The 16,498-nt window shown below is 31.2% G+C and overlaps 2 protein-coding genes across 3 annotated transcripts; one reads left to right on the forward strand and one right to left on the reverse strand.

Annotated features, from left to right (window-relative positions):
* The first annotated feature begins 3,142 nt into the window (after nt 1-3,142).
* LOC119690062 (phospholipid phosphatase 6) lies at nt 3,143-5,230 on the forward strand. The gene is made up of 2 exons (XM_038105045.1): nt 3,143-3,226; nt 3,283-5,230. Exons 1-2 carry the CDS (start codon nt 3,224-3,226, stop codon nt 3,898-3,900), a joined length of 621 nt encoding a protein of 206 aa, XP_037960973.1. The 5' UTR covers nt 3,143-3,223; the 3' UTR covers nt 3,901-5,230.
* Nucleotides 5,231-7,002: 1,772 nt separating this feature from the next.
* On the reverse strand, nt 7,003-11,784 carry LOC119662218 (MOB kinase activator-like 3). Of its 2 annotated transcripts, XR_005250728.1 has the most exons (7): nt 11,580-11,784; nt 11,367-11,517; nt 8,329-8,452; nt 8,175-8,278; nt 7,999-8,114; nt 7,511-7,790; nt 7,003-7,451 (listed from the first exon to the last, which is right to left on the reverse strand). XR_005250728.1 is itself a non-coding variant. In XM_038071794.1 (6 exons), exons 1-6 carry the CDS (start codon nt 11,619-11,621, stop codon nt 7,665-7,667), a joined length of 663 nt encoding a protein of 220 aa, XP_037927722.1. In that variant the 5' UTR covers nt 11,622-11,784; the 3' UTR covers nt 7,004-7,664. The 2 variants fall into 2 exon arrangements, 1 of the variants encoding a protein (XP_037927722.1); XM_038071794.1 differs by having other exon boundaries at nt 7,004-7,790.
* Nucleotides 11,785-16,498: the final 4,714 nt, after the last annotated feature.

The following is a 16,498-nucleotide window of genomic DNA, read 5'->3' on the forward strand; positions in this document are numbered from 1 at the left end:
TCTTATAAACTAAGGCAAAACAGAACAAAATATTTTATCAACTTTTAGAGCGCAACTACCAAATCAAAAGTGAGAAAGAAAATTATGAAAAATTTAGATTTGCTATTTAAATACGTTTTAGTCGAAACGGACCAATTAAACAAAACTGCCATCAAAATTTTAATTACTTGAAATATTTTTTCATATAACAGTAGTCTTTTATCAAAGACCCCTTTCTTGTGTTGTTATTCGCTAATGCATTTGCCAGCTACGAGACGTTTGGCAGCACCGACACCAATAAGCGAGGTGAACGTCTTTTTAATTTCATTTTTGCAAGTAATGTGATAATTGCTAAACCGATTTTCATTACACCAAATGAAAAGTTGTTACTCAATGACAACTCTTAAGATATGTTAACTTGTTGAACCTATTACAGGATTGCTCATTTTCTGACTACAGATATTTTATTAAATCTTGATTAATCTTGGCGTTAAGTTTTGATATGAATAGATCGTTCAAACGAATCAACAGAAAACACCCCGAATAATATTCCGGTTAATCCTTGAGTTAATATTGCAGACGACTCCTCATTTTTTTCCTATCTGATCTGTTATCAGGCAGTCAGGCGGTAGAACTTCTTACAGCAGCACTAACGACTATTACTAATATAGCTTTCTCAATTTTGAGACAGACTTGAACCTCCATACTGGGACTCAACAATGGCAGATCTTTTCAAGCAGAGACCCATATAAGGAGATGTTATTGGAACTGAAATATGTTACAATGCGAGAAAAAAGGGCATTTTGGGAAAATTTTTGTGGTAGCACAAAAACTGCTTCTGTGACTACAACGCAAAATTATCAACTTATCTAATATTTCTTTAAACAAATTAGACGTATCAGTGTTTAGCTCACATGGATACCTGATACAGATGTCCCTGTGTGAAGTGTGTCCAAGCTTGCCAAAACAGGCATTCAGTTCTCTAGCATTCATTTCACAGGTAGTGGTATCCCTTTAACAACGGGCAAATTGACAATCAAACAAAAATGTCTGAGCATAGCTATACAAAATTGATACAGATGTATTCTTCGTCAGATTTCAAGATCGACCTGATTCAAGCTGGACAAAAAACGTACCAATCAGCCTTTTCCATTAAGGCATGATGTGCTCAGCACTACGCTATCGGGGCTGATATCTCACTATGTACTGGAAAGACGTGCTATGAGACTTCCCCATAATAATTTTTATCGAGGTTGTGTCGAGATTCGTCATTCTGCAAAATTAAGGACTTTGGGTAAAAGGCCGCTTCAACGTAACCTGACATGATCTCTCTGAACTAACATCACAGAAACGCTTAAAGATTTTCTGAAGCACAAGGTCTTCGAGCTCTTATGAATGCAAACTCTATTCACTCGTTGCTGAATCTAACTCTCTTTAAGGATCTAATTGGGTGATGCAAACTTGATATAATTGTAATCACGGAAAACTGATTTTGTAACTCCTTTAATTTTTTGGGATATAATATAATTGCTGGAACAATTTTTACAATTGAGGGAGTGTATTGAAACTGTGTTACAAGTTTATTGAAAACTTCATAAACGTTGATCTTAACATTATCATTCCAAACGAGCCAATTTATGTTAACTCCGTAATCGAATTCTAAACACTTGAACTGTTTGGGTAAAATTTGCCGACTCACATAAGATATGCTGAGGTTTATACATGATATTCGGTGTCCGAATTTTATGTGTAAACGAATAGTAATTTCAGTTTTATTTTATAATGATGCGTGCCTAACGAGCAAGTTTACAATTCCAATTACGATTACTTGTGCTATCTGAACCGGCCATAAAACGTTTTTAAAAAATAATTTTAGTGTTTAGTACATTTGGCATTAAAACTAAACCCTAAAATGTTATAAAAAGAAATTTCCTGTGTTCCTAATACGGCATTTACACTGGCCGAAAAAGGCTTATTTTGGTCAAAAATCGAAAATGAGAATGGCTCATTCTTGCATATAAAACGACATTCGAATACGTTTCAAATATGTTCCAAATACAAAGGAATACATTGAACATACCCTAAATAAAAGCTCTTCATGGCATTTTGACAGATTGAGAAAGCTGTTTTTGACATATTTACAAAACAAGGTAAACAAATGTTTGGTGGTTGCATTTCTTTGAAAACATTGCACCTCTTTTTGAAACTTCTACTTCCTAAAAGGTAATTAATGGAAGTTAAAAATATGTTCATATTGTGAGGATTGAAGGCATATTTAACTTTCATGCATGATTTTTTTGGCACAGGGCAAAAATCAAATCAACACGTAAGTTGAAAAATCAGCTGTTTGAAATGAGGACAAACGAATTAAAACGAATGTAAACACTTTCAAATAGCTCATTAAAAATGAACCATTTTCGGCCAATATAAACGCCATATAACAGAGAACTGGAATATTCGTTGAAATTTCCATTAAATGTTTGCTATAGATCGCTTATTACTTTGATAACATTTTTTTCTACAGTCACTAAAATGTTTGACAACTTCAAAACTAGGTGCTTAGATAGAGAAAGTGATGTTTTTTTAAATACATATTAGCTACTTTAAGCGAGCAAGTTGTTATTTTTTGCCGCACTTAGGAGTTACCGAATACGCCTAATATTATCTTTGAGGTAAGCGTGACTGTCCATATAACATTTTTTCAAAAACAATTGTCAGTAAGCAATATTTTTGTTTCATATATTTATGAAAATTAATAATATGTATAGTTCAATAAAATACTTATAGTATATGAAAATATGTATTCTTAAAAATATTTTAATAAGTAATTAAGTGAATATTGAACTTATAGAATTAGGCCGTGTGCGAGTTAGAGTAAATTGAGGGAAATAGTAAATTATGTCGGCACGGCAGCGAATGTTAGTATATACCAGAATTTCAAGTAGGGTAAATTAGACAAAAATTAGGTAAATTATATTAAATAAATAAATAAATTTGAAAACTTTTAACGCAAAATATAAATAAATGCAATAAATAAATATTTACATAAATGCAGTGCAAAAATTCTCTAAGAAATTTCAATTCACTTTACTTTAATTTACTTAAAATACGTTTCATTCCGCACACTATCACTTCTTCGCATAGTAATCTCTGCAATTTCACTGCTTATCTATATTTGTAATATTTGTCAGAAACTTGATCGAAAAGTTGCACTTGACAGTGAGGAACAACAACGCACACAAAAATGGTAAGCTGCTATGAATAATACTTGTAGTATTTAATATTATGACTGTGCTATTTCAGGCGAAAAATACATCGGGTTTGCTTACGAAAATATTGGAGTATGATGTTAAATGTACAAAAAATTTCGTTGCATTTTTGTTACGCTTTCCATCATTTAAAACAATGAAAGTTTATTCGAAATATTTGGAATATTCTTGTAATGGTATTCTTTGGCTAGCCATGACGATAGCTTCCATATGGCTCCTTAATAGTAAATCATATTTTCAAATGCAGCTTAATTTATTAGTTGGACTGATAATTGATATAATATTGATAGCAGTATGTAAAGCTTTTGTCCGAAGACGACGACCATCGCCTTGTGATGATATGCTTACTCTTGGTCCTGATAAATTTAGTTTTCCATCTGGTCACGCCTCTCGAGCAATTTTTCTTCTTATGTTTTTTATATTTTTGAGTCCAATGAGCATGATAATGTGGTCTCCGATGATAGCTTGGACAGCAAGTGTATGTTTATCACGTTTGCTTTTAAAGCGTCATTTCATCGTGGATGTACTTGCCGGTATGTTCATTGGTGTTGTGGAAGCGTGCTTTCTTTCTCTTATTTGGATTAATGAAACTTCAGCAACAAATATAATTATGAATTTATCAAATGACAATGTGCCCGGCGGAGCCGAATAGTAACTCTTTAAGTTTGAAGTAGTAAAATTTTTGTTCAAAGTTTACATTATAAAGTTAGAAAAAACTGAATTTAATTCGGGTAAAAAGCGTTTAAAAATCATAGAATGTTACCAAATAATAAATATTTGTTACAGAGCTAAGTCAGAGTTCTACAATTTTTTGTCATTGACTGTGAAAGTAATGTTGTTAGGAACTATAGTTAACTAAAAAAAGAAACAATTCAAAATTTGTTAATAATAAATGGTCTTATAAGTAACAGTAAGAAATAAAGAAAATACCATTTTAAATTAAATTAATGAGTACTGCTAGTATGAGCATATCTGTGTTCGGTTATGATCGGTGTGTACAATCAAGTTCTAACATTAGGTTAAGGAAAACTTCGTATTTTCTTATTGTTACATATAATCGAAACCTCTTATAAAAATGGTGGTGTCAAAAAAAGCTTGTAAGAACCATTACGAACTATAATCGTACGGTTTTCGAACAGAAAAAATTTCTCTAAGAAATGTTACATTTAATTTGATTCTATCATACCGCTATCCAACGAAGATCGTTTTTTTTTTTAATTAAAGGATAAGTTCAAATGAAAATCGAAAAGGATTTATCGACAGTGGAACGGTCTGTCAATATGTTTTATAAAACCGATATTTTTGCTAAAAACTAATATTTCAATCACATCAAATTATGTTAAAGCTTATCTCATAAACAGCTATCTATATAAAGTAACACCAAGGGGTTCAATGAAATCATGCCCCATAATTGCTTTTCCACGCAATCATCAAGTATGAAGAAATATGAAATGTTTTTCAAACATTTTCTGTCATACATTGAAGGCGAATTAAAAATAAAATTTCCATATTTAAATATTGTAAGAAAAAATCTAGTATCGGAGATAGACTATTTGCGAAGTCATGCCAAGGGTTTAGTTTACACAGTTCAAAAAGTTCAATCGCGTCAATAATGTGAAGATTGAAAGATACCTGAGTCTATGAAGAATTCAACTAAGATTAATTATTAGTTTCCCAACTGAACATGTTTCATCTTTTAAATATGGGATTAAATATGGTCAACACCTGCAGATCCCAAATATTTGCACACCCTAACTGATTGTGGCCTGCCGACAGCCAGAAAATGAATTCAGTATCTTTATATCTTTCATTGAATTAGAAGAGGTCTGTAACATTAAATAAAAGGATACTGTTAGGGTTATCTATATGAGTAAATTGTCCCGATCGGCTTAGGATATTCGTTGTAGGCATATCATAATAGTTCTCATAGACCGCAGTGTTTCATTTTACCTTCTAATAATAAGTACAAAAAACAATATTTAATAAAATAAAAATTATTTTTTAAAACTTATAATACAAAATCTTTTATTAAATATTAGGACAATAATTCAAGTTATTTTTATATATTATTTATATTAAATTATTGAAAAATTTCGTTTTCTTTACTTGATCCAATTTTCGATCATATTTTAAAATGTTCATACATGAAATTTTTTGATTTCGCAGTTTATTAGTCATGGTAATCTATAAAAAAATGTATAAAAATAAAAACTGTATTAGTCAGGGCCATGACTAATTTCCTTTTATTCAAACATGGTTCGGAATATGTGTCGCGCTGATATCTAAAATAAGAAATCAGGAGTGGTGCTGCACTAAACATATTTTTACGTCTTTATCAACTTCGATAACGGCAGTAAACCAAAATGTAGTTAATAAAAATCATCATAACTATAAAGCTATAATTGGTAAACATATGCTATGTTTATTCGGGATAATAATGAATTGTTACTGCATATATGAGATACTGTCGAAATAGTAATTTCGCAGATAGTTAGTTAATTGTGGTGGAGGGAGGAACACGTCCTCCTCGATTAGCTATAAAAAAAAAAAGCCGTTTTAAATACACAAAACCTCGTAATAGTGGGTAGTAAAGAGAAGGTCAAGCTAGAACCAGTCGAAGGCATTTATAAAGGCAAGAATCTGTTCAATGCTAATGCTAGAGATATCGCCGAGTGTGTTGAAGAAGGGGTCTTATGGTCCAGTACCTTGTAAAACCAGATATTAACCTAGATACCTTTGATTTGCTTCTGTGTATTAAGTCAGATACTCGCAGATACGCTCACTCCATTTAAATTGGATGCGATCAATTTATACTATGGATAAAAATAGTTCTATTCAAAAGGTAAAATATTAGTTATATTATGCTACTTAATTCTCACCACTTCGGATAATACCATTAAAATTAAATGAGCGAATTTAAGTAAGAACACTTTAATGCAATATTAATTAAACAAATTAATTATACAAATTAAACAAACAAAACATTACAATTATCGCTTGTTTTATTATTGAATTTCTATTAAAAGTAGTAACATAATAAATAAGTGAATACATTATACTTTAAAAAATAGAAAATACAGTGAAATTATTTGTATCACATTATATTTTTAATTTATGATTTTAAGCGAGTTTGAATTAAAACGGTAAAGACGTAAATTCTAATATTGAAATTTTCTAAACGTAAATATTACGTCACATATTTTATTTTACAAACAAATGTTTCTGTTAGCGTTTGCTCGCTCAACTTTATATTTATTTACATTTTAAGGTGCATTTGCTTAACTATGCTATTTTACATATTTATAACTATAATAAACTTATTACTAAATATGTAAATGGTGTAAATATACCAGATACAACAGTAAAATAAAACAAGAATCTACATCTTGATTTCTATATGTATATCAAGCTAATCATAAAAACACATGCTAAATTCTATGCCTAATTAGGATAGTCAATTTGTAAGAACATTTACATATACTTTAAAATAAATCATAAAAAATTAATATATATGTTTTTAATACGCCGTAGTTTCCCGGTTACTCTTAAATGCAACAAAAAAAAAAAATTATTCGATTAATGGATAATATACATATTGTAATTATTTTATAAATATATATTTAAAAAAAACATACTTGTTTATTTAATATCAATAAAAATATTATTTTAAATAAATAATAAGTAATTTGGTTACTTAACAAGTAATTTAGTTACTTGTTTGTTTACCGAACAATGATCAGTAAACAAAAAAGAAATTTTGATACTTAAGCGATTAACTATGTTTGTTCATTAACAAATAGAAATCATTAAAAACAGACTAATGTTTTAGAACTAGTCATTAGGTGTATATGGAAATAACTTTCACATATTTTTCTCATATTAGCATGTTAAGTTACAATTATTTTAAGTTACAATTTTTGGTTTATAATAATAATAGTTTTTGTTTGTTGTTCCTTCAGGAAGCCTTAATGATTTTGGCATATGGGAAGAACTAAACGCTTAAAAAGCACTGTTGCAGTAGATTCATGTTAATCAGGTCTGTAGCCACAAATTAACTTCGGGATGAACTTTCAGATAATTTTAATTAAAGAATTTAATTAAACAGTCATGATACAATAATAATGAATAAAAATATATATAAATATAGTTAATTAATTTGGAGTAGGCTTAGCTCTGGAAACTCACTCCCACACCGCTACGGAACTAAACATATACAAAACAATATCTCCATATAGTTAATAACTAAAAGAAGCATAAATTACCATCAGTTTATGGATTAAGAACATTTACTACAACATTTTAACTCGTATTTGCAAACTATTTTTAAGTCTTGAAGATATTTTTAGTAGTTTTATATATGTAATTTAAATATTATACTAAGAATCCACCATTTTATTTACTATTTTGTTGATCTAATCATTCTTTATCTTTGCAAATCCTCGATGTCATTTCGTGTAAGGGTTCAAGTTCTTTACCCGATATTAAGTCGAATTCTTGAACAAAGTAATAGAAATGTTTATAACAAGCGTTCACATGTGCTTCCTAAAAACGAATATGTATCAACATTTTTTACATATATATAAAATTAGCACACTTAACAACTGTTTTATAAGAATAAACATCAAAAAAAAAAAAAATAAATATTAATAGTTATAACAAATTATTTGGTTGTTTTTTAGGTACCATATATAAAAATTAAAGTATTTAGACAGTTGTTAGATATGCAATTATTATGAGAATTCAAACTTACAGCTCCAATGCTGACAATTCGATCAAAATGGTGTATATATACATGGACAAATACTCTAAATAATCGAGTTAATATTTTTCGGCAAAGAGATATAAACGTTCGTGGAAAAGGTACATCTAAAATATTATATTGTAGTTTTGAGTAAATCTTAATTAAAATATAGTCTGGTATATTACCTGTTGTTATAGGAAAAACAGATTCATTATTGATTTGTATTTCTATCCAATCCATTAAAAGCTCAATGTATTTTGGTGCAGGCAAAGGTGTGGGTTTTTTATAACTAAAAATAATATATAATTATTTTTAACATAAGAATATAAACAATACTACCTTTCACCATCCGCCCAAAGATATTCATATCTTGAACCTCCTGACATAGTTGGACAGGTTGTTTCATTGCAGTACTCTGATACAGTGCCGTATATCAAATTAATTCGATTGAAAAAGTCAACAACTAAAACATTATTTATATTTATTAAAAATAATTTATATTTATTTCTAATATTATTGATTCATATAATACTTTTTAAAGATATATTAAAGATATTAAGATATATTTTTTTTTTGTATATAATTCTAAGTAATAGTTTACTTTTAAATAATAAACAGCAGTAACGAACGTAACAGTTATCATAAAAAAAATAAAAATCACCTTATAACGCTTTATCAGTCACATTTTAAAATAAAAGTCAAAAAATAATAATTAAATTTGCTTTATATTATATTCATCAAAAATAATTATTATCATGTGCAGAAATAACTCTTAAAATTCTGTTTTTTATTTTAAAACGCACCAATAACTGTTATTTGTGAATTTTTAAATATAAAAATCATGAATAACTCTTATTTTTAAAAATAAAATATAATTCATACTGGCCTGACGAATATTTTTAAATACGAAAATATAAAATTAATTTTTTGTACAAGGTAGTTGTTTTTGTAATTTTACCTATATAAAATGTATTTATAGATTTGAGGCACGTAAAGAGTTACTTTTGGTGCGTTTTAAAATAAAAAGCAGAATGTAAGAGTTATTTTTGATGAATAAAAGCAAATTTAATTATTATTTTTTGAGTTATATTTTATAACTCTCATATATATAAAGTACGCATAATATAAAGGATGAAAGTTGTTAGAATAAAATAACTGTTATTTTCGGAAACTGGAAAATAGAAATCATTTTCAATAAAAATTAAATAAGTTAAGCGAAATTTAATAAAAATTTGGTGGATGAACGCAAGTATATCATATTTTGAATTGAAAGTCATTCTTTCAGAAAAATACATCAACGTGTTTATTTTACCAGAATAACAAGAATGTAATAATAACAATATGGTGTTATAATAATTAATATGCACATAACTTAGTATTCTCAAACAGTGATAACGGCTGTTCGCTGGTAACCAGCACATCGCGTAATGAGGAGATTACAATATATATTTAAGTGTGCGGCAAGTGCTTTGGTTAATGCCACTAATTAAAATAAAAAAGTGACAAAAAACCTGGAACTAGAGCATTGAAAGTTTTTGCAGCCTTGACTACTTGTGGATAATCACGATCGCTTCTAATCGCTTCTAATTTAACACGGACGAGTTCTAAGCCTGGTACTTGCAGTCCAAACAAATTATATACGGACTATAAACTAATTAAAAATTCGATTATTTCCTAAGACCACTGATGTTGAGTACTTGGCAATACTCGAAACAGTGTTGTACAGTCAGCCAAATTTCAATAAAATTAAATAAATTTTTTTGTTTGTGCTTTCTTTTAACTTATAAAAATCTATGCAACAATCTAGTGACATTCGTGGTAATTTGTTCATGTGAAATTATTAAACACCTGATATAAACTTATATCTGTAGAATAACTTTAACAATATATCAAATTACTAACAACTCTTCACTCTTGTTAACTATTCACTTGGAAATCGTTTTTATACAAGATTACGTAAAATTTAAATCACAACTGTTTTTCATTTTCCAATCCTAAAAATAGTCCAAAAAATTGTAAAAATAATACATTGTGTATTTTTTTTCCTGAAACTGTTTTTAGTATTTTTTGTTACATTTAAAATTAAAAGCAAGTAGAAAAAAAGGACCATGACCATTTTTAAATGTGATTACCATCAAGTGCGTTACACAAATAATAGCAGGAATAACAAATACGGACAGGACATCACTTATTTGTACTATCGAAACCAACTCGAAAGTAGTGCTTGAATAAGTTTTTGAGTAGAAAACGCCTACAAAAATCTACTAATAATATTCGATAAAAATAAGTCTAGGTACCACGGTTCGTATTTGTTCACTCATGAGCAGCTCAGGCTCATGAGCAAGAGACAAGTCACGTAAAAACGTGAGCCCAAAATTTATTCATATTGAAGAGCTGCTCATCAGCGTGAGCCATCAATTTGCTCATATTGAATAGCTGCTCATGAGATCTCACGAGTCTTGTAATAGTTTTTTTTTTACATTTAAGGCTTAAAAAATTTGTTACACTGGTTTTTCGCATTCTAAGCAAATTATTTTATTACATTCATGTATAACTTTAAAATATTTATTTTTTTATTTTTAAATTTTCGAAAAACAATATAATATAATTTAAAACTCTGGAATTAATAAAAAACGATTAAGTTAACGCACAAATATTAAATAAATAGTGGCACGCGCCAAATTGTGCAACGAAAACAACAACAACAATGCCATATATTTTTCATTTTCTAGCGTGGAGCACCTTCTTGTAAGCAGCGCATGAGGTCTCATGAGCCTTAGTTCGTACTCTTGCTTACGAACGTGAACCAATTTATAACTTTATGGTGACTCTTGCTCATGAGCGTGAGCTCTGCAATTGGGCTCGCTCGTAAACGTGACCAATCGTATGAAAAGAGTTTCTTGCCTACTCATAAGCTGTGAGCATAATGAGCAGAAAATATCCGCTCATGGGTACGCAAATACGAACTCTGGAAAGTACTTTAAATTGAATTTAACTTATTATATTATGGCAATATTTTATTAATATTATTGCTGATGTTTAATGTAATGGTTAAGCGCATAATATCATACGACCATTTATTTTATTTTTTCTTATTTCTATTTGGAAATTAAATTTTCTATTATGATTTTGGAATAAAATTTCATTTAAGTTTTAATTAAAAATGGTATAAAACTCATTTATAAAAACTTCAAAATAATGCAAATGAATTATAAGTATAAAATCACATCTCACAGTTGCCTTTAAATATGTATTGGCATAACATAATTTTTTTAGCTGAAGCAATTAAACAATATATTTTAATCTTAAGCCGCATATAATGCACTTAAAGAATGTGTGGTAAAAAAAAATGTTTTAAGCTATTAACTATATATTACCATGAACGGCAACCCAATCATTAATATTTTCTCCTTCCGGTAGCTTGACAACTTGACGTAGATTTATTCCTGACTGTAGACTAGCCTGCGCCTGTTTATGTAAAGAATATCGAATAGTTCCAGCTGTAAAACGTTTCTTTGGCCGAAAAGTCTAAAAATACATATTTAATTATATATTTATATACTAGGATGTGGTAAAAACAAAGTATATACCTTTCCCTTTTGAAAAAATTCCAAAAATCCATTGAAAGACATTTTGTTTGTAATTGTTAAAAATTTAGTTTATTTCTTTAAAATCATATATCTAATTCTTACGCAACAAGATATATATAATTTAATTCATTTAAATTATTGTAAATACAATATATTCTGAAGTAAACTACAAAACTTAAAAGCCGTGCGTCAAAGCCCTTACAGAGAATGAAATGAAAAAGAAACATATTAAGGTACTAATGCCCTGTAGAGATGCTCATAGTAGATGTGTTATAATATGATTAGACAGTCAAATTTCCTTAATTTCGTAAATATGAAATTAAGTAAATTTCGAAGGTGTTCATACTGCCCCAAATTAGGGAAATCATATGCTTTTTGTTTACAAACCAAATGCTAAAAATTACATGCTTCAAACACTATTTGTATTTTTAAAATTTTAAAAGTTGATTGTTATAACTGTAAAGTATGGCATTCAGTAGTTTTATTAGCTTTAGTGGATTTCAAGTATATGTTATTTTTCATTCTATTTTTAATTAATAACAGTTGCGGGTTTTTAGCACTATCAAAATATTTTCCCGGTTTTATTAAAGTCAACTGTGACTAACGCTTATTTTAAAAAAAATTTCACTTTTTCGTAATCTCAACTTTATTTTTTTCTTAAAATTTATCTAACGAGTAGTTGCATTTGAAATGTCCCCTAACTTTAGGCTTATTTTCAACGAAATTAAGGCCATAGTCCTTAACTTCGTTCTAATCGCAAAACTAAATATATGGAAAAAAAACTTAATTTTGCTGAAACAAAGATGAAATTAAGATTTTTGCAAAATTAAGGTGTGCCTGAACATAGTATTACAATTAAATTAATAAATTTCATAATTTAAAAGAAATTTTATAATACTGTTTATATAATTATATTATTATACTATTTTATTATTATTATACTATTATATAATATTATACTATTATTTATATTATTATATTACTATTTATATTAATCAATACTATGGTTTTGCCCATTCCATTCATTAATTATTTTAATTATGCACACAAAAACTGTATATTTAAGCATTTTATTAATTTATTCATAACTCATTCATAATTTATTTTAGCCAAATAAACAAATTAAATTTTATGTTTGCAAAAAATAACAAAACCAAAACAAACAAATTGAGTTTTGCTCAGCTGATAGAGACAGCATATGATTTTTTTTTTTTAACGAAAGTAAGAAATTATAATTGTGGTGTTGCCACAGTGTAATTTTCAAGTATTAAATATACATTAAGACTGAAAAGTTTTCGGAAATTCTCATTTAAAATTCGCGCGCTGTATATTTTTCGATATTTTAAGTTTATGTAGTTTGGCAGCACTGTCCTTAATTACTATGCCAAAAATGAGCGCGATCTGTCAGACAGTTCGTTTACGGCAGCTGTTGAAACCAGTTCACCTCAGTAGTGCGTTGCGAAATGTCTTCGACGGTCGTACGACCGTCCTGAAAGGCTTTGTACCACTCATAAACTTGAGTTTTCGATAAAACTGATTCCCCATAAGCCTTTTGTAGCATTCGCAACGATTCTGCACACGAAATTTCGTTCGAAACACAAAATTTGATGCAAACTCTTTGTTCAATATTTTTTTCCATTGTTTTTTTCGCAACGCACTACTGAGGTGAACTGGTTTCAACAGCTGCCGTAAACGAACTGTCTGACAGATCTCGCTCATTTTTGGCATAGTAATTGTCCTTAATTGCTGCCAAACTACATAAACTTAAAATATCGAAAAATATACAGCGCGCGAATTTTAAATGAGAATTTCCGAAAACTTTTCGGTCTTAATGTAAATACATAAATAAATTTTATTTATTATTTTCAAGTATCTTATTAAAAATAAAATAAAATAAACTTATATAAAATAAATAAATTTACCTATTTATAAATTTAAATTTTTAAATAATTAAAATATAATTAAATAAACTGTAAAAATATTGTTTTATGAAAAAGCAAATACAGTTCATTTCACACACGCAAAAATTTGTATGTTCATTTATTTTACAAAAATTAGACTAGAATAATACAACTAATTTCACGAAGCCAGTAAAAGCGGGCACACCCTGCCAGTTGGATACTAGAGTAAGAAAGAGAAAAAAGAAAAAACAAAAACGAAGCTAAAATTATTGTTTGCCAGATGTTAAAATGCCACTGTCAAAATCACTAGATCAGTGATACCATACTGCCTGGTTATTGTGCCAAATCGCAAACATCCTGCCCGGCCGGAAGGGTACGTTCATGATGTTCCACAAGCCTGCACATCTTCTGGATAGGTCGCATACATTCGCCAGTTGAATGCTTGATTGTGACTACTCGTACCAACCCATCCTCGCCTGGGTGAAGTTTGATCACCCTGGCAAGCCGTCAATGTGTTGCTGGTAGATTCTCATGCCGGATAACCACGACATCACCTATGTTGATGTGGTCACCATTCTGATGCCATTTGGAATGTGGTTGCAAAGTCGAAAGATATTCATCGTGCCATTGTCGCCAAAAATGCTGCTGCATTTGTTGCTAGGTACCTTGCCAATAGGTTCATTTGGTACTACCAGTAGTGATCTTCCGATTAGGAAATCTGCAAGTGATAGAGCCATCTTCTCGTCACAAATGTCATGCAATGGTATGAGCGGACGTGAATTCAAGCAAGTCTCGACGTGCACAAGTAAAGTATGTAGCTGATCATAGTAAATTTAATGAGTGCCAATAAAGCGTAGTAAGTGTTTCTTTGCTGACTTAATGGCAGATTCCCATAGACCGCCTTGATGTGGTGCGCCAGGTGGTAGAAAATGCCACTTTGTGCCTCGATTGGCTAATTGCTGTTGAGAATATTCATTATGCCAAACCTGTAAGTTAGCAGCCATTAAATGATCTGCGCCAATGAATGTTGTGCCATTGTCACTGTATAAGTGGTTACATGGACCACGCCGGTTTACGAAACGGGTGTATGCGTTTATGAATGCCTCAGAAGTGAGATCTTCAGCCAATTCAATGGGCACTGCCTTGGTTACCATGCACGCAAAGATTGCCACGTAAGCCTTCCGTGCGGTTCGTACAGCCTTGGAGCCAATTCGTATGGTGAATGGGCCGCAATAGTCTAAGCCAGATCTTGCAAATGGTGGAGATGGAGTGACTCGAGTCTTTGGTAATGTCGCCATACGTTGTTTTAGCATTATGTGTTTATGCCGCCTGCAAATAGCTCATGCGTGCATGCATTACTTGACCAAAATGCGTGCCTGTAGAATCCAATATTTGAGTCGAATAGTATGCAGCATAAGCTGTATACCGCCATGAAGTGTATCTTGATGCACCTGCCATATTAAAAGCCTAGCCAATGTGCTATCCTTAGGAAGAATTATTGGATGATGTTGGGGCTTAATCACCCTCGCATTATAGAGGCGGCGGCCTACTCACAATATCTTGATGCCAACAGTCGAGCTGATGAATGGACCCAGTTCAATGAGCTTGCTGGATGTGGATATGGGCTGCGCCTTTTGCAGCTGCGTGAGTGCCGCTGCGAAATATTTCGCTTGCTCTGCCTTGATGTGGTGATTTAATGTAAAGTCCATTTCGCCTGTACAGATGTGTGTATGCGAACGAAAACGCTCATGTGCCTTTTTGCAACGCAATATGTATGCAGTAGTGCGCAATAGCTTGCCAAGATGACTAAACCGGTCCAACAGATCTATGACGACCAATTCATCGCCAGAAGTGTAGTGTGTCTGTAGTGCGGGTTGACCTGTTACCTGCAATGCCTTTACCTTAAGTGGTTTTAACTCGCCTTCCATTATTGCCAGCTCTGTTGGTCCACAGTTGTGCAGCTCATTGATTGGATAATCAGTTGAATTAGGGCTATGCCACCACAAAGTATAGGTATACAACGCCAAAGGGGATGTGCCACAAGTGGCGCAAACAGCTTGGTTGAGTCTGGTAGGAATGTGATGCCAATGCCTGATATCTGTCATCGATTGAACGCAGCCAACGCGATTAGCAACGTACTGCTTCAATTGTGATGTGTTTTTGCGTAGCCAACATAGAGCAATATTTGAGTGGGAGTATAGAGTGTATCGTACGTGCTCTAAATGCAAAGCCTGCCTTATTTCGTGTAAAAGGGTAGCCAACAATTGCGCAGCGCAAAGTTTCAATCGGGGTACTGTTACCGAATGTAATGGTGCCACTTTAGATTTTGATGCGATGATGTGACTAGTGATTTTGCCATTGTGGTTTGTTGCCAAATAGAGTACTGCAGTCATCTTCGTGATATCGCAGAAGCCAGGAAGTTGAATTTGATATCCGGGTTGTAAGCCTATCCAACGCGGTATTCGCACTGCCTCCAGTTGCGACAACTGCCTTCGGTATGTGAGCCATTTTTGCAACAGTTCAAGTGGTAATGGGTAGTTCCATGCCAATTTTGCCTGTCAGAGTTTTTGTATGAAAAGCTTAGCCGTGATGATGACTCATGCTAACATGCCAATTGGATCATATAATTTCGCAGCATCACTAAACACTTGCCTTTTAGTGAGATGCTGTGTATCATAAGAGCGGACCTGATAGAAGAGTTCATCGGGAAGTGGATCCCAATGCAAGCCAAGAACAGTGGTTTCTGCCAAATGTGAATTAAGCTGACATGGATCAGCATCGCCAAGAAGGTGTGCCAAGACTTCAGCGCTATTTGATTTCCATTTCTTAGATGGAACTGTCCTTCTGTCAACACATAGGAGAAATCGGTCGCCAGTTGAATTGCCATGCCAATGGAAGGTATACTCTTAAGGTATTCATCCACGTAAAAATCATTCAGGATGCTGCAGAAAGCAGTTTTAGCTCGTAGTTCATCTGGGAGTTTATGAGAATTGTCTCTACCACATTGCTGCATATCGC

This window comes from Teleopsis dalmanni, chromosome X (assembly GCF_002237135.1).
Source record: "Teleopsis dalmanni isolate 2A chromosome X, ASM223713v2, whole genome shotgun sequence".
In the NCBI taxonomy this organism is placed as follows: Eukaryota; Metazoa; Arthropoda; class Insecta; order Diptera; family Diopsidae; genus Teleopsis; species Teleopsis dalmanni.

Coding starts and splice junctions, on each gene's coding strand:
- LOC119662218 (XM_038071794.1), bottom strand. CDS start 11,621: ATGTCTTTCAATGGATTTTTGGAATTTTTTCAAAAGGGAAAG. Junction 11,518..11,579: donor AATTTTTTCAAAAGGGAAAG/GTATATACTTTG, acceptor ATGTATTTTTAG/ACTTTTCGGCCAAAGAAACG. Junction 7,791..7,998: donor GAATTGTCAGCATTGGAGCT/GTAAGTTTGAAT, acceptor ATTCGTTTTTAG/GAAGCACATGTGAACGCTTG.